The 18,090-nt window shown below is 45.8% G+C and overlaps 1 protein-coding gene across 1 annotated transcript in view; it reads left to right on the top strand.

Moving 5' to 3' along the window:
* Window positions 1-18,090, top strand: part of SCUBE2 (signal peptide, CUB domain and EGF like domain containing 2) — a gene marked incomplete at its 5' end in the record, with an annotated part of 68,412 nt that overhangs the window by 45,193 nt on the left and 5,129 nt on the right. Inside the window, 5 exons of the mRNA XM_081100243.1 lie at window positions 9,929-10,099; window positions 12,312-12,479; window positions 13,174-13,335; window positions 14,165-14,362; window positions 15,473-15,625. Of these exons, the coding sequence (XP_080956369.1) occupies window positions 9,929-10,099; window positions 12,312-12,479; window positions 13,174-13,335; window positions 14,165-14,362; window positions 15,473-15,625 (852 nt within the window). The remainder of the gene's footprint in view (window positions 1-9,928; window positions 10,100-12,311; window positions 12,480-13,173; window positions 13,336-14,164; window positions 14,363-15,472; window positions 15,626-18,090) is intronic.

Below are 18,090 nucleotides of genomic sequence, written 5' to 3' on the forward strand. Positions count from 1 at the left end.
AACCAGGATTCAAATCCAGATCTGACTCTAGAGCCTATGTCGCAACTCTCTCACTTTAAAAACTCACCTCTCCTGGATCAGCCTGTGCCCTGTGATTACCTCACTCATACTGCACCTCCACGGAGAGTCCTCCATGGGCCAGCTCTGTGGTGGGCGCTGAGGAGGCCTGGATGAATATGACACCATCCCTCAGGTCACACTTAGCCCTCCCAGGGAAGAGCCCAAAAGCATTTCCAAAGAGAGGAAGCTGGAACTGAGTTTTGAAGAATGTGCATAGGACCCGTAGTGGAGAGGAGTATTGAAGCAGAGGAATAGCCTTAGGGAATGAGAACCAGGAAGATGTGCACAGGGAGTTCTGGCATCTCAGTGTTACTAAGCCTGAGTGCAGGGTAGGATGTGGGGGGCAGCGAGGCTGGTGTGGAAAGCATGGCGAGTTATGAGAGACCATGAATCTATAATCATAAAAGCATAATATGCTAATTAGACTGGACAGCCAAACGACCTTCCTGACGGCATTCCAGACGTCCTTCCAGATGAAGCCACAGCGGTGGTGGCTGAGGCAGAGGTGGTTAGGGGCGATCAGGCAGGCAGGCAGAGGCGGTTAGGGGTGATCAGGGAGGCAGGCAGAGGCGGTTAGGGGTGATCAGGGAGGCAGGCAGAGGCGGTTAGGGGTGATCAGGGAGGCAGGCAGGCCAGCGGTTAGGAGCCAGCGGTCCTGGATTGTGAGAGGGATGTCCAACTGTGGGTTTAGGCCTGATCTGCAGGAATCCCATCCCCCGAGGGGTCCCAGATTGCGAGAGGGTGCAGGCTGGGCTGAGGGACGACCCCCGCCCATGCACTAATTTCGTGCACCAGGCCTTTAGTATGTTAATAAGGAGCCTTGACTGTCTCTCTAGGTGGCAAGGTGCCATTAGAGGATTTAGCCAGGGAACATCCAGATCATATCTGTATTCTAGAAAAATTTCTCTGGCTGGATTGGGGGTCAGGACTGGAGTCTGAAAAACCATTTTGGGAGCTTTTGAATGCTTCTGATAAGAAATATTGAGAACATGAAGGCCATAGATGGAGTAGAAAAGAAGCAATGGGTTAGAGAAATATTTAGAAGGAACTATAAGCAGCATTTGGTGATATATTATTGACTTGGGGGCAAAGAAGAGAAAAGTGTTGGGGTGAACTCAGAGATTTCTGACTTGGCCTCTGATCCTGGCACTTACTTCCCATATGTCACTCATCTCAACCAGCCCTGTTTCATATGCAGGAGGCACTGAAACAAAGCCTGTGGGTTGGTTGAATAGATAGATGAATGTGATCACTGGGGAAGAAATAATTAGAAAAGATTTATAGGAAAAGCAGAAAAAAAATGGGCTCTTGAGAGGGCATGAGAAAGAACGAACTCAGATATTGAAAAGGAAGCTACAGACTGAATTTTGAGTTGAAGACACTGAGAGAAGTGCAGGGAGTCAAGTCAAAGAGGTCTCTGAGCCTGAGAGAGAAGCAATCTTTGGAAAGGTGAATGCGATGATGTAACAGAGCTGAGGCAGAGAGGAACAGAAGGCAAGGGAAACCGCTGGGAGGTTTTTGCAGTAGCTTGCATAAGAGATGGTGAGGATCACAGGACCCTAGTGCCATAGAGATGAAGAGTAGGGGTGGACAAAGGGGACACACCTGTAGGATGCTGCAGCTCCTGATGGAGCAGGAAAGGGAGAAGTCTGGGGTAATAACTGTGTTTGGACTCCAACTGTGGGAGTCTTGGTGACGGGGAGGGTAGAGATGCACTTATAAAAAGAGTAAAGCCAGAGGGGTAGGAAGAACTGGGCAGGGAAGGAAAGAGAAGCATTCCCTTTAGGCGAGTTGAATTTAAGTTGTAACAAGACTTCCAGATGGAATGGGAGTCTAGGGAAACAATTTCCTCTCTCTATGTCCAGACCAATCCTTCTGCGTCTGTCTACACATGCTCTGACTTGCCTTTTGTTAAAATGGAAGAACAGCCATGCTCCTACCTAAGGCTCCTACCTCCGCTTGGGTCTGCAGCCCATTCTCTCTCACCTTCTCGAGAATGTTGCTCCTGCTATTGTCCCACTGAACCGCCACACACCACCACCCCGGTCTCTGAATTCTCCTTTTCTACTCGATCATTTCCAACAGCACACAAACCTATCTCCTGTCTTAGAAAACAAACACCTTCATTTGACTTCATGCTTCTCTCTGATTCTTTAATCCCGGGTTGAGCAAAACTCCTTGAAAAAGTCTAAACTCACTGTCTTTGCTTCCTCTCCTCCAATATTTTCTTTAGCTGTAGCCAATCTGGTTTTCATTTCCAACCCCACCACTAAAATGGCTTTTTCCAAGATTTCTAACAACCTTCACATTACCAAATCCAGTTGCCAACACTCACTCAGATACCGCCAATCATTCCCTTCTGGAAACACTTTCTTCTCATGGGTTTCAGACACATGTCTGGTTCTCCCCCTGCCTCACTGGCTGCCCCTTTTTTTATTTTCTATGCCGGTTCTCTAATTTTTGACTTTTCACTATCAGGTATCCCAGGGCTTAGTCCTCTATCTCCCTCCTCTATCCTCATACTCTCCTAGGAGACCTGATCCAGTGCCATAGCTTTAAATGCCACCACCTGCTGGTGACTCCAAAATTCCCTCTCTGGCTCTGGCCTGTTTTGAGTTAGGGATTTCTCTATTCCAGAACATTTTTTTTTTTTTTAATCACACACACACACACACACACACACACACACACAGAGTAAAATATTTTTAAATTTATGAATGTTTACTTGTTTAGACATTACACTATACTGTTGACCAATATGTTATGTCCATTATAAAGACAAAAGTATAAAATACACATTAAGTAAATAAAATTTTTCAATAGCTGGCTAGCATCTTAAGGTAGTGTATTTACAATTTGGCAAGGTTCATTGTTAGCAGTAGTGGTCATAACTCCATTTTTCAAGCAGTCTTTTTGTTAATTGCTAGTATTTTGGCTCAACTTTTGTCAGATCTGATTACATCATTACTGTTTCTGTACCATGATGTAGTTTGACAAAGAATGACTACTAGGCCCTGGCCGGTGTGGCTCAGTTGGTTGGAGTATCATCCTATCCACCGAAAGGTTGCAGATTCGATTCCCATTCAGGGCACTTACCTAGGTTGTGGATTCAATCCCTGGTTAGGGTGCATATGGGAGACAACAGATTAATGTTTCTCTCTGCCACTGATGCTTCTCTCTCTCTCTCTCTCTCTCTCTCTCTCTCTCTCTCTCTCTCTCCCTCCCTCCCTCCCCCTAAAATCAATTAAAAACAACAATACATAACCCCAGGTGAGGATTTAAAAAAGAAGAATGAGCACTAGGAGGAAAGCTGTGCCAGCCCTGGCCCCTCCATGTCGTTCACCCTGCTTACACCATGGGTGCTACCTCCCCCCAGGTTTCTACAGGAATCACTTTTTATTTTGTGCCTTTTATTTTGTGACAGTTTGATTGAAACTAGATAATACAATCTGGAAATCTATTCAATCAGGCATAGTTACACTGTGATTTTTCTCACTATGTTGGAAAGAAGTGAATCAGTCAGTACCTCCCACCCCCGGAGTGTGGAATGCCTCTTTGTTCTTGAAGACCATGTGTCTTCCTGTGTCTCTGACTCATGGAGATGTGTACTGACTGAGGGCCAATCTTATACCATTTACTAACCCAGTGAACCTTTCTTTCTTTTTAAAAAGAATTTTTTTTATTGATATCAGAAAGGAAGGGAGAGGGAGAGAGAGATAGAAACATCAATGATGAGAGAGAGAATCATTGATTGGCTGCCTCCTGTCCACCCCACACTGGGCATTGAACCCGCAACCCAGGCATGTGCCCTGACTGGGAATTGAATTGGTGACCTCTTGGTTCCTGGGTCGACACTCAACTGCTGAGCTACACTGGTTGGGCAAACCTTTCTTTCTTATTATTTTTGAGGCAAAAATTAATATCCATAGAGGTGGATGTGTTTTGCACACAACCAGTGGATCATCCTGAAACCCCTGAGTTGTAATATTCTACCTTGGAGATCAGCTGTACAACCCAGGCCTTTTTAATATCAACGTTGCATGGCAAACAAGCATCTCAAGCTCAGCGTATCTAAACAAAATATTGTATCCCCCTCCCTCTCTCCCAAACAAAGCCTGTTTCATCTCGGTAAATGGCACTTCTATTTACCCAGTTGCTCAAGTTGAAAACCTCTCAACCTCTCAATCTGTCATGCTCTCCATCCAACCCATTAGCAACCCTCAGCTCCACCTTCAGATTATATCCTGAATCTAACTACTTTCTTCCATGATCACCTCTGGGTTCCAAACCACCGTCTCCTGCCGGGTCTGCTGTGACAGGCTCTGAATTGTTCTCCTCACCCTTGCCTGCCTTTAGTCTTTCTCTAAGCAGCAGCCAGAAGATCTTTTAAAAATATGTCAGATCGCGTCACTCCCCTATCCAAACTGCCAACACACTTAAACTTCCGATGCCTTTACCGTGATTTTCACGAACCTATGTGATACGGCCCTCGCTTGCTTTTTAAAATTTATCTCCTACCACCACCCTGCCCCTTTCACTGTGTTACTGCTACATTGGCCTTTCTGCTACTAGGCAAGGCCTTTGCAAGTCTATTTTCCTCTGGTCTCTGCTCAGAGAGGCCTTTCCTGGCTCCTTTTTTACAATGGCACCCACAAATTCACCCCCACCACTCTTTGTCTTCCCCTCTTACCCGTTTTTTTTTTTATTATTATTATTCTCTTCATCACACTTACCACTAGTAAGTATTCTACTATATACTTATTTGTTCGCTCATTTATTGTCTGTATTCTTCACTAGAATGAGAGCCCTTTAGGGCAGGGCCATGTCTGTCTTCTCTGCTGCATCTCCAGCTCCTAGAGCAGGGCCCTGCACATACTCATTGCTCAGTAAGTGTTTTTTTCCTTGTTATTGAATTTATTGGGATGACACAGGTTAACAAAATTATACAGGTTTCAGGTGTACAATTCTACAACACATCCTCTGTGCACTGTATTGTGTGTTTACCATCCTGAGTCAAGTTTCCATCCATCGCAATTTATCTCCCTATACTCTCCTAACACCCCCACTCTCCCTCCTCCCGGCAATTGCCACACTGTTATCCATGTCCATAAATTTTTTTTCTTTTTTCCCCCTTTTATGCTCAATTCCTCCACCACCCCCACCCAGCTTCCTCCTACCTCCACCCCCGACAGCTGTCAAGCAGGCCTGCTCTCTATTTGTGAATCTGTCTCTATTTTGCTTGTACCTGCCTTTCTCTGACTGGCTTATTTCACTTAACATAATATTCCCCAGGTCTATCCATGGGGTCGCAAACAGTAAAATTTCCTTCTTTTTTATGGCCAAAAAGTATTCCATTGTATAAATGTATCACTGCTTTTTTATTCACTCATCTGCTAATGGAAACTTGGGTTGCTTTCAGATGTTGGCTATTGTAAATAACATTGCAATGAACATAGGGGTGCATAGATTTTTTCCAATTAGTGTCTCAGATTTCTTCAAATAAATTCCAAGAAGTGGAATTGCTGGGTCATAAAGCAGTTCCATTTTTAATTTTGAGGTCACTCCATACTGCTTTCCACAGTGGCTGCATTACCACAATGGTTCACAGGGGTTCCCTTTCACCACATCCTCACCAGCACTTGTCATTTGTTGATTTATTAATGATAGCTATTCTGACAGGTGTGAGGTGATATCTCATTGTGGTTTTGATGTGCATCTCTCTGATGATTAGTGACTTTGAACATTTTTTCATATGTCCAGTGGCCATCTGTATGTCCTCTTTGGAGAAGTGTCTATTCAGGTCCTTTGCCTATTTTTTAATTGGGTTGTTTGTTTGTTTTGGTGTTGAGTTTTACAGGTTCTTTCTAAATTTTGGATATGAACCCCTTATCAGATGTACTAGCAAATATATTCTCCCACTCAGTGGGTTATCTTTTCATTTTGTTGATGATTTCCTTTGCTGTGCAAAGACCTTTTAGTTTGATGTAGTCTTATTTGTTTATTTTTTCTTTTGTTTCCCTTGCCCGAGGAGATGTATCAGAAAAAAATACTGCTGTGAGAAATGTCTGAGATTTTACTGCCTATATTTTCTTCTAGGATTTTTATGGTTTTGAGTCTAACTTTTAAGTCTTTAATCCATTTTGAGTTTATTCTTTTGTATGGTCTAGTTTCATTTTTTTTTTTGCAAGTATCTGTCCAATATTTCCAACACCCTTTATTGAATAGACTATCTTTACCCTATTGTATGTTCTTGCCTCCTTTGTCAAATATTAATTGGCTATAAAGGCATGGGTGCCCAGTAACTATTTAATTGAATGAAAGAGTAAGTGAATTTTTCAGAGCAGCAACAAATGAAATCCCAAGGGTAGTCTTCAATGTTAAGAAAAAAGAGGACAAAGGGCAAATCTTTGGGGAAATATTTACGTTGAGGGCAAAAGAGGCACTCTGCAGGAAGTGAAACCTCAGCCCCGCCCCAGTTAATTAGGCACAAAGAGAACATAGCATGCACTGGGGGGCCCAGCCAGGAAAGCAAGCGTCAAGCTGGGCTCATGTCTCTGCCCCAACTTTAAGAATGTTTTCAAATTGCAAACCTGAGCACACACCAGAAACCTGGACAGACATGACAAATCAAGCCCAAGGGGTTGCTCCTGTTATCCTGAGAGTCTCATTTAAAAGCCATTCCAACTCCGATCCTGAGGCCCCAGCACTGCTTAGAGCACCCTGGCCCCAGCTGTGACAAAGCACAGCCCCGGTCACCCTGGGAATCCCCGTGGGCTGCTTGTGGCTTTCCTTCAGAAGTCAAGGCGTGATGCTTCAGAAAACAGTCAGATGCTAGAGACTGACCTCTTTTATTAGGTTCACCATCTTAGCCACAGAGACACCACAGTGTTTGCCCACAGCCTGCAACCCTCACAGGCGGCAGTGTTGAAAAGAGGGCAAGCCTTCAGGCCTCTTTGTCGCCATTAATCCTGGTCCCGCTGGTCTCTGCCTTTTGCATCAGAAAAGCTTGCTTGTGTTTTTCTTTTGAAGACAGGGAGAAAACAGCTGTGTGGGATTTGGGGATGGGATTTTAATGGTCACTGAAGACACACAAAAGCTTTGCTGCGATCTCGCAGTGTTCTGGGGGCAATTGACTCCTTTGTCTGGGGCAGCCAAACAAGCTGGCTGCTGGAGGAGAAGAGAGCCGACCGGAACGTGTGAGTGAGGTCTCTTCAGGCAGATCTTCAGCACATTTGCAAAGAGCTGTTTCGGGCGTCTCTTCATGGCATTTCGGAATCACTTTTTAGTGCTGAGCTCATTTTTACCTTGTGAAAGGAAACAAGTGGATGTGGAAGGTGCTTGGCATGAGTTATTTCTGTAGGTCTTTCTCGCTGGGAGGAAAATGGAAGCTGTGAGTGACAGTGTGAGTTTGTTTATGGGAAGCAGGCCTTTCACTGGGAGAGAAAAGAACTGGTGCCCTCTTTCCGCAGGGCAACCCAAGGGGCATTCCTCAGCCCTCCGCTCAGTTGAGAAATTGCAACAGATGTGGGCTATTGTGAGGTTTCTCAGAGTGTAAGCGTGAAAAGGCTTTGGGGAGGGGGCGGGGGGCGTTAAATAGTTCTAAGGAGAGCTGGACACCCAGAGCAGCAGGAGCCCCTCTTCTCGGCGAGAGCCTGGGCTACTGCTGTCCGCCCCTGGAGGGGATCCATTTTCTGCCAGAGGATGTAGGATGGAACAGACCGTGCCGACTGACGGGAAGTGATAATTAGTGGGGCTGTGGCAGTCATTGCCATCAGAGGGGCACCTTCCCCTTAGGTGAGTGAGTGCCTGGAAACAACTGTTTCCAACAGGAAATGGCGTGGGCTCCAGGGGTTCCAGGAAGCCTAGGTTTTACTTACCTTCTGCCCATCTTTATGACAGTTGTCTTGTGAGAGGTGTGAAGGGATTATGCTCCCCTTTACTGGCCTGCTGTGGCCATTCGGGTCGTCAGGTGGGACACAGAATAAAAAGTCATCCATTCTTACTACATAATTCAACCCAGCTTTTCAGGGGAGATGAGCTGAAACAAGAGTCATTATGGAAACCATTATCCAGTAGGGCTGCATTTAGAGAATAAGTCTGGAGTGACAGGCTTGGCCTGGCACGGAGCTGTGCAGCATACTCATTGTACTGTTGCTTGCCAAGAAAGCAAAAGTTTGGATCACTTTTAATATTTTTAAAAAAATCATAAAATTAAATGATATGTGACTATTGTAAAAGAAAATCCAAACAATATATTAAAAAAAAGTATTAAGACTTAGCCTTTAGAGTAGACTTTATTGATTGATTACATTTAAGTGTAAAAATAATATTTGAAATGTGGCTTCTTTTGGCTTAGTATGATTTTTTAAAAGCCTCATTTTTTTAAAAATTATGGAGTGAAGAATGAAAAGACATTTTTATTGCTGTAATAAAGAACTGTGTCATGTTTAACCCTAAAAGTATATATGTGGATTGCATTGGTAAGAGAATGAAAACAGGTATTTCCCCTTACAGACATTCAAGAGGTATAATAGCTAATTTTATCATGTGATATTTTGTTTTCTATTTCTTGATATCTTAAGTATAAATTAGAATGTGTTTATTCCAGTCAAACTTCCCATAATGCCCCATAGAGAATCCTTGACAACATCTTGAATTGTTATTCAGTCTGCATTTTTGTTAAATAACCCTTTTCTCCCTTAAACTCAAAGTTCTTGATCTCACCTTAGGTGCATTTCACAGACTGGCTGTGGGAACTTGGCCCAATTATTTAAGGTCCCCACGTCTCTGTTTCTGTAAAATGGAGCTAACAATAGCACCTAGCTCCTTACCGTTGATTTTAGGAAGAAGTGCGATAATGGACGTGGAGCTTTGGGCATGGTGTCTAGTAGGTTGTAAATACTGAACAAATCTAGTCACTAGGAAGGTTACTTTAATGGTTATGATGATGGTGTTTGAGTATTATACTAGGAAACTCAATTTAGTGTATTTACTTTACATTCATATCCTAAAATAAGATATAAATCCACATTTAACTAACATCACCGAAAATATAATCAAAAGCATAGTTTATTAATTTCCTTGTAGTTTATTCTTTCAGGAGATATTGACAAGGGTTTGCTCTTTGTAACATACCAATTGTATTATAAATATGATCTGTGCTCTTCCGAAGAGTTATCTGTAAGCCCTTGAGATCACGCCCCACAGCCACCAGAGAGTGAGCTTTCCGGAACAGAGCTTCTGGTTGTATTCCTCTCCTTTCCATGGCTGCTTTACCTGCACAATCAAATCCAAATGCCTGGCAATCAAGGACTTTTCCAACCTATTCCCAACCTTTCTTTCTTCCCTCTCTTCTCCTATGTCCTGCGCGAATCTTTACAACCCGCCCCTTTTCCTACCTGGGGGGAGATCCTACTCATCCTTCAAGGCCCAACACAAATGTGGCCTCCTCCAGGGAGCCTTCTAGGATGGCACCAGTCAGAAGTAAAAGCACCTTCTTCTCTGCTCTCCCATTACTATGCCTATGTTCAGTGAATGATTCTCAACTTTATCATTCTCCTAGTGGCAGCCCTGTGAAGTAGGGAGAATTGGCAAGTGCTTGTGCTCAAAGATAATTAGGGCCACTGTGATCCCCACCCGGGAGCTCATGGGGAGAGAGGACTTGCGAATGCCTCTGACAGTGGGTGAAGGGATCCTGACAGAGTGGGTGTGCACAAGGAACCCAGAGGTGCTGCACATTCTGTATTCAGCGGTTCGTGTAGGGGGGTTTGTGGTCAATGCCATCTGTTTTCCTTCATCTCCAGCATTCACATTGTCCTTCCTTGGCCTCTGTCCCCTCACTGACCAGACTGTTTCCCCCTTTGGCCAGTCAGTTGCAGGGCTGGGACTTATTATGATGGATCACAAGAACGCTGCATTTTATGTCCGAATGGAACCTTCCAAAATGAGGAAGGACAGGTCACATGTGAGCCATGCCCAAGACCAGACAATCCCGGGACCCTGAAGGCCCCAGATGCTTGGAATGTGTCTGAGTGTGGAGGTAAGGATTCGCCTGCCCCTTCTCTCTCCTCCAGTCTCCAGCGTCATTGTGCAGACAGAAGGTGAGGTGCACTGCAGTAGGGACAGTGCACACAACACCTGGGCTTCTGCAGCTGGGCCATGTTGAGTTCCTTATTGGCTTTCCAGTGCCTGGCACAGTCTGGGAGATGCTCCGCTGAATAAACAAATGAAGATCTGATAGGATACCTTGGCAGGAAAAAAAAGGTGTAAACATTGCAATTGCATGCTTCATTCACTGTAAGTAAATATACCCGCAGACTTCAGTGATCGCCCAATGGTAGGGACTATTGAAAGTGTTAAAATAGAGAAAGTAGTTCTCATTCTTTTTTAAAAATATATATTTTTATTGATTTCAGAGAGGAAGGGAGAGATAGAAACATCAATGATGCGAGAGAATCACTGATTGGCTGCCTCCTCCATGAGCCCACTCCCTGGGCATGTGCCCTTGACCGGAATCAAACCTGGGACCCTCCAGTCTGCAGGCTGACGCTCTATCCACTGAGCAAAACCGGCCAGGGCAGTAGTTCTCATTCTTTTTCCAGCTTTGATCTCAAATTTATAGCATATTGATTTTTTTTAAAAGTACCCATCTGGCCGAAACCGGTTTGGCTCAGTGGATAGAGCGTCGGCTTGAGGACTGAAAGGTCCCAGGTTCGATTCCGGTCAAGGGCATGTACCTGGGTTGCGGGCACATCCCCAGTAGGGAGTGTGCAGGAGGCAGCTGATCGATGTTTCTAACTCTCTATCTCTCTCCCTTCCTCTCTGTAAAAAAATCAATAAAATGTTTTTTTTTTTTAAAAAGTACCCATCTGGTTATTTTTTAAAAATTTATGTGAAGAGTTTTTTATCATCTCTTATAAAATGTTTCCTGGAGCCAAGCTCACTTAGGTTTCATGGGCTCCTTCCCTGTTTATTTTATTAGTAAACATCTTCCTCTTCATTAAATGGAAGAAAGACCAGTGGTGCTGGCACTGGACTCAAATGGAAGGTGTGATCTGACATGGCGATTGGTAGGGATCCCGCAGCCCCTGCCTCTCCTTCCAGCGACTCCCAGAACCAGCTTAGTTCCCACCTGAACGACTCCAGACTCAAAGCAGCTCCTCTTTTGGTTTAAAAATCAGGTCCTCGGGTTGAGGGTTACTCTCACCATCACTTTGACCTGTTAAGAAACTCTAGAACTGACTGCAAAGCTGATAGAGAGGCACCGTGGGGCATCTGTTCACACTCGCATGTGACCTTATTAAGACATATTTATAGTAATAAGCACATTAGTAGTAGTAATATTAATTGCTAACATTTGTTGAATATTTACCCGTGCCAGGCATCATGCTAAGTGTATTACATGAATTTCCATATGGTTGTATCGCTACGACAGCTTTAGGAGGCTAAAGTGATTCATTCAAGGTCACGCAGACAAGAAATAGAGGATTTGGAATCAGACACTAGGTCTGCCAGACTCCAGATCCTCCTTTGGGGGTGTGTTTGTTAAATGCCATCGTATCTATAACTCATAGGTAGAAAGATGACCATGAAAATTAATGGTTAGGAATACAAGAGACAACAGATTTTTATTGCATCATGCCCATGACAAGCTAATTCTTAAGGAACATATACTTTTAGGAATCCTTTTGTTTATGACAGTGCTTCTTGTCATAAATTAAAAGTAATAAAGTAAGGTGCTTAAAGTGAAGACCACTGGGTCCCTCTGTCACTGTGGACGAGGTTGCTTGGGTTTTGGGAAAACAGGACACACCTCAGGGTAAGGAGATATGATTTAATAAATATAATTGGTGCAACTATCACTGGGGTGTAATCGGCTGGGTGAGGGTGTCGTTCTGAGTCGCATAAGCACACTGACCTGAGAGAACCCTCTGCCTGGGCTCCTGCATGGCCGGGGCCTGAGCTCCATGCAGTCCTAAGCCTGGAGCACACCCAGCCTGCTCCATCCTTTGGAAGCACTCGGCACTGGGCTCATTGATCTCCCTCTTTGCTCTGTGCTGTGTAGCCCTGAGTGTAAACGTCAGGCGCTCACAGGCTGCCTGCTCGGGTTCAGCAGCAGGGCAGGACGGGCTCCTGGCTGAGGTGGGCTGAGGTCGGCACCGGCAGGCCTGCCTAAGGTCTGATCTCATTGCAGAGAGATGGGAAAGGGTTGGACCCGGGCCCTTGCTCACCCAGGATCATTGGTCCCCCAGGTCTGTGCCAACCTGGCGAATATTCTGCGGATGGCTTTGCACCCTGCCAGCTCTGTGCCCTAGGCACATTCCAGCCCGAAGCCGGCCGTACTTCTTGCTTCTCTTGTGGGGGAGGCCTCCCCACCAAACACTTGGGAGCCACTTCCTTCCAGGACTGCGAAACCAGAGGTGAGGACCTGGCTTGCCTTTTCCCAGAACTGATTTTCCCTTTTGAGAACCATGGGAGTCTGATAAAGCTCCAATCAAGCCCAGACCAGAGGTGCCCTGTGTGATGCCCCAGTGGCCCGGGGAGGGTACTGCTCCATTCACCCCCGCAGATGTGCAGGGAGCATGGGAACCCCCTAGACACAGTCCCCCCAGCCACCTGGGCCCCTTTAGACAGGGCTGACTATCGGGACAAGCAGGGAGAGATGAGCAGGTGTACATGGGTTCCTCGGCTCCTTCCTCCCAGCCTTCCAATATCTCAGCACCCCATTTACCTAGAGTTGCACCCCACTTCCCCCTGAGCCCCACTCCTGCTGCCTCTTGCAGGAACCCAACTCCACATCCGGTGTCAGTTCTGCACCCTCAGCACTCACACATGTGCCTGTTTCCGCCTGGCTCTGCATGGACCATAAACTCTGAGGAGACACCCCTACTTTGCTCCCTTTGCATTTTTCTCAGCGACAGGAGTCACAAGTCTCACCCAAGCTGGCTATTTAGGGAATTGAGTGTTGATTAGCCCCAGCTTAGTAAGAAAGCAGTAGTTCCTTTGGGATAAAAAAATATTACACTAACTGTGAAACCGCTTATGTTGCACTGGATGAAAATAGTCTTTTTTCTTGTTTGTTTTTCATTCTCTCCACTCTCCCCGCCCCCACAGTCCAGTGTTCACCTGGACATTTCTACAACACCACCACTCACCGATGTATTCGTTGCCCGGCGGGGACATATCAGCCCGAATTTGGAAAAAACAATTGTGTTTCTTGTCCAGGAAATACTACAACTGACTTTGATGGCTCCACAAACATAACCCAGTGTAAAAGTAGGTCTCTCGCTAAGGCAGTGGTTCTCAACCTTCCTAATGCCACGACCCTTTAATACAGTTCCTCATGTTGTGGTGACCCCCAATTTCATTGTTACAAATTGAACATAATTAAAGCATAGTGATTAATCACAAAAACAATGTGTAATTATATATGTGTTTTCCGATGGCCTTAGGCGACCCCTGTGAAAGGGTCATTCGACCCCCAAAGGGGTCACGACCCACAGGTTGAGAACCGCTGCTCTAAGGCCTTTAGTCCTGATTACCCAGGGCAAGTGCCTGTCCACTGGGGGCAGTGTGTGTGTGTGTGTGTGTGTGTACGCGCGCGCCAAGTGTGTATGCTTCTTGCCTTTGGTGCCAGAGGTGAGTATTCAGCCTGCCCCATACTTTAACCGGAGGGAAAGGAGAAAGAAACAGCTGTCATGTCTTCATCAGAGGCCTCTAGGGAAGGGTCAGCTCTCTGCTGAGCCGCTCGCTCTGTTCTCCCTGTGTTGACAGACCTGGGAGTTCTGTGTCATGGTTCCCTTGGCACTTGCACGTGGTGAACAACACATATGAGCCCTAAAGCTGCCCTTTTGTTTGATGAATGCCTGCCCCTGACCTTGTGCGCTTTCAAGTTAGTGAGAGAGCCGTGCCAGGAGCTCTGGAGGGTGGCTCTGCGTGGGGTGTTGGTGGAGTTGGGCTCCCAGCGGGGTCCTGGGCAGGAAGGGACAGACTCAGCCTGGGATGGTGTCCCGGGCCGTGATGGCTCTCTTCACCGGGCTGCAGGTGCTGTTACAGAGCGAAGGCTGGGCCGTGCCTTCCTGACTCGTCCTCTTTCCTCTTCCAGACAGAAGATGTGGAGGGGAGCTGGGGGATTTCACCGGGTACATCGAGTCCCCGAACTACCCAGGCAATTACCCAGCCAACACCGAGTGTACGTGGACCATCAACCCACCCCCCAAGCGCCGCATCTTGATTGTGGTCCCCGAGATCTTCCTGCCCATAGAGGACGACTGCGGAGACTACCTGGTGATGCGGAAGACCTGTGCGTCCTTCCCCTCTGCCCTCTCCCCTTCTGCAGCCGCTGGGCAGCCTCGGCGGCGCGCTCCCAGCTTTCAGTGTGAGCCGGGCTGAGCATGTCACCTTCGCCTTAGAACAGAGATGGGACAGGGGTTTTTAGAGTTTTCCCAAGAAACAGAATTTCAACAAAACCCCCACACTGAGGCCTCTTGCTGACCCCCAGAAGAAGTGGGGTTCCTGCAGGTCAGTCTTCCCCTCTGTGTCTCTGGGACCCTCTTCCGCGAGGACACAGAGAGTCAGTGAAGCAACTCATCACGTGGGGACTGACGGAGGCAAAGGGCAGCCCAGCCAGGAGGGACCCACCCCCATCCTGACACATGACCCAGTGTCCACAGGGACACGGCCATTGACGCAGCTCAGAGGCAGTGTCCTGAGTGGGCTCTGCGGCCAGGCGGCCTGGATCTGGATCCCAGCTCCACCTCTAGGAGTTCTCTGGTCTTGGATATACATTCTGGATTTTCTATGTCTCAGTATCCTCATTTGTTAAAATGAGGATAATAGTTGCTACCTCATAGGGTTATTATGAGGAATAAATCAGTTCATATTCATAAAGCAGTTAGAAAAACACTGACATATGGAGCCACTGTGTAAGTATTTGCTATTCTTAGTGGTGGTTACAGTGGCTGAAGTCAGGTGCTGGTTTGATTCCTGACTTTTCCACATTCTGGTTGTGGGACTCTGGTCAGGTTACAATGTATGAACTTCCCAAGATTTTCAGAGGTTTCGTGGGATAAAGTTATAGAGGGCGTAGCACACTGCCTGGTCCCGGGAAGCCCCCAGTAAATGGTGGTGATAATCACCAGATCAGGGCAGGGATCAAGGGCCCCTCCTCAGTCCTGCACGGAGTGCTGCTGGTGCCTGGCCATGGCCTTCCAGCTGCCTTCCCTGGGGGCCCACACCACCAGATGTGTGCACTCGATTTCCAGGTCTTTGGCCCTTAGGATGGCTCAGCTGAGTCTGAAGAGCTCTGGAGCACAACTTGTTTTATGGTGTGAACCTTTGAAAAGAGGAGTGTCCATTGTCTGCCTGCTCAGTGATGAACCTGAATTCCACCCCCTCCAACTTCCCTTCGCAGCTTCGTCCAATTCTGTGACGACCTATGAGACTTGCCAGACCTATGAGCGCCCCATCGCCTTCACCTCCAGGTCAAAGAAGCTGTGGATTCAGTTCAAGTCCAACGAGGGAAACAGTGCCAGAGGGTTCCAGGTCCCGTATGTGACGTACGATGGTAAGTGCTGTGGAACTCAGGTCGCCTGCTTTGAACAGAACCAACTCCGGGGCCAGCTGGTGGCTCGCAGACACACACACATGCTTAGAAGCCCAGGCAGGATAAAGAGAAAGGACATTGCTGACTCACAAGTGCCAAATTTTGAACAGCCATTTGGGGACACAAAGATGTTTTAGAAAAGAAATAAAAATGAGCATGTATTTCTTTCTGCAGTTCGGGATCGAGAAAACCTAATTCATAAGATTTCCATTCTGTTACAGGCAGAGACTCATAGACCAGCACTATTTTTTAAAGATTACAAAGACAGACCATTCTGCTTAGGCTAGAAAAGAATAAAGACACCTAATGTTTGGTTTATTCCTCCAGTTCACTCAGCACTGAGATCAAATTGCTTTGACAAGGTTATTGCCTGTGCTCAGTCTTATACTTTTCACTAAATCAAAATTTTAAAATGTTTATTTATAAGATAATCATAATCACTGTCTTTGAAATTAAGCAGTTTTTGAAGAACTTAGTTTTCCCATACACAACCTATTTAATTCGTAAGATATTAATGATTTCCCCTGCTTCAATCTAAACATATAATTTGGATAATAAGATACACGTTCTAGTAGAAATTTTCTAATTCATTGGATGGCTCTAGACAAGCCATCTGGATCTCTGCCTTTACCCTCACTGAACAGGGATTATAGTACTTTCAAATATATATATGAATGATTGATTTCAGAGAGGAAGAGAGAGAGTGAGAGAGAGATAGAAACATCAATGATGAGAGAGAATCATTGATTGGCTGCCTCTTGCCTGCAACCCAAGCATGTGCCCTGACCAGGAATCGACCTTGACTTCCTGGTTCATAGGTTGATGCTCAATCACTGAGCCATACCTTCCGGGCTAAGCATCATTTTCTTAATGTGGTAGTGATGGTAATCATTAAACTTAAGGCAAGAGCCCAACAATATAATCTATAGTGAATTTGGTGCAGTGCCCACCTCATAGTAAAAGCTCAATAAATATTAGTGTATTGTGATTGTGGATTTTATTTAATAAAATAAAAGTACTGAGAGGGAAGGAGGAAGTGCAACTTCTGGCCCTGTCTCTGTCACTGACTGTGTGATTTGGGGCAAATCAGATGGCTTTCTGGTTTCATTTCTTCTGGTTAAATAAAGGGGTGGCCTATGTGTGCCCTAGGGCCCCAGTCAGCTCTGAGACTTGGTTGACAAACATTTACTAGGAATGCAGGATGGACTGTGTCCTGGAGAACCTCGTAATCTAGTGGGGGAAGAGTCATCTGTTCATTTGTGAACTTATTCATTCATCCATACAACCAGTATTTAATGAGCATGCACTGTGCCAGGTATTGGACTGAGTGCTGGAGACAACATGGTTAGTATATATGTAATAGATGCGAATGAGGCATGTACAAGACTCTGTGTCAGGATCGAAAAAGGGGCAGCAGTTAATTTTGCATGGGTTTTGAAAAGAATAGAGCAAAATTTCAAGAGATTTGGGTCTTGAAAGAACATATAAGTTTCTTTAAAAATAAATGGGAGGGAGAACATTCAAGAAGAGGGAATGACATGGGCCAGAGGATGGAGCACTTGCATGTGGGGAACCGATGATTTGGCCAGTTGGTAAGGTGCCTGGGGCTTAGCTGTGAGAGATGAGATTAGAAGGGGGTGGGGTTAGGTGTGAGGGACTTTGCCAAACTCAGAAGGGTGGATGTAATCTTATAGGAGGCCATTGAAGGTGGTTAGACAGGTGCCAAAAGTAGGCCTTTTGGAAAGACAATATTGTATGGATTTCCTAAAAACACTTCACATAGTTTTTTTTCTAACATGTTCCAAAAGGTAGGATTGTCTTCCCTATGCCTGAAGCCATGTCAAACACAAGATAAGGGCTCTTAGTCTCAGACTCCTAGGTGGTCACAGGTGCCTCCCAAGTGGCTCTGCTGAGAGAAACAAGTGCCTCATCTACCTGAAAGCAGCCAGCTGACCACCTCCCCTCTATGGAGTCAGGAAGGAGCCAAAAAGGACAGAGAGATGCCAGAATGTGTCACCAAGGCTCATATACTTTAGTCTTGCCGTTTTCAACTCTGCCTTTGGGATAGAAGAAACCATCTTGATTTTTTGGGTTCTTTTGTTAACTCTCACCTGAAGATACTTGAGAGAGAGAGAGAGAGAGAGAGAGACAGACAGACAGACAGACACTGATATGAGAGAGACACATCAATTGGTTGCCTCCTGAATGCGCTTGACCAGAGTTGCGGATCAAACCTGCAATGTATGTGCCCTTGACTGGGACTCAGAACACGTGATCCTTCAGTGCTTTGGGGGCTGATGCTCTAACCACTGAGTACTCTGGTCAGGACACTACCTTGATTTTTTAAAATTTAGATAAAGTACCAGGTGAAATGACACACAACCCTGATTAGGCCCACAAGCATGTGTCTTGCAATGCCAGAGCAG

The sequence above is a fragment of the Myotis nattereri genome (genome assembly GCF_964212035.1).
Source record: "Myotis nattereri genome assembly, chromosome: 9".
Taxonomy (NCBI): Eukaryota; Metazoa; Chordata; class Mammalia; order Chiroptera; family Vespertilionidae; genus Myotis; species Myotis nattereri.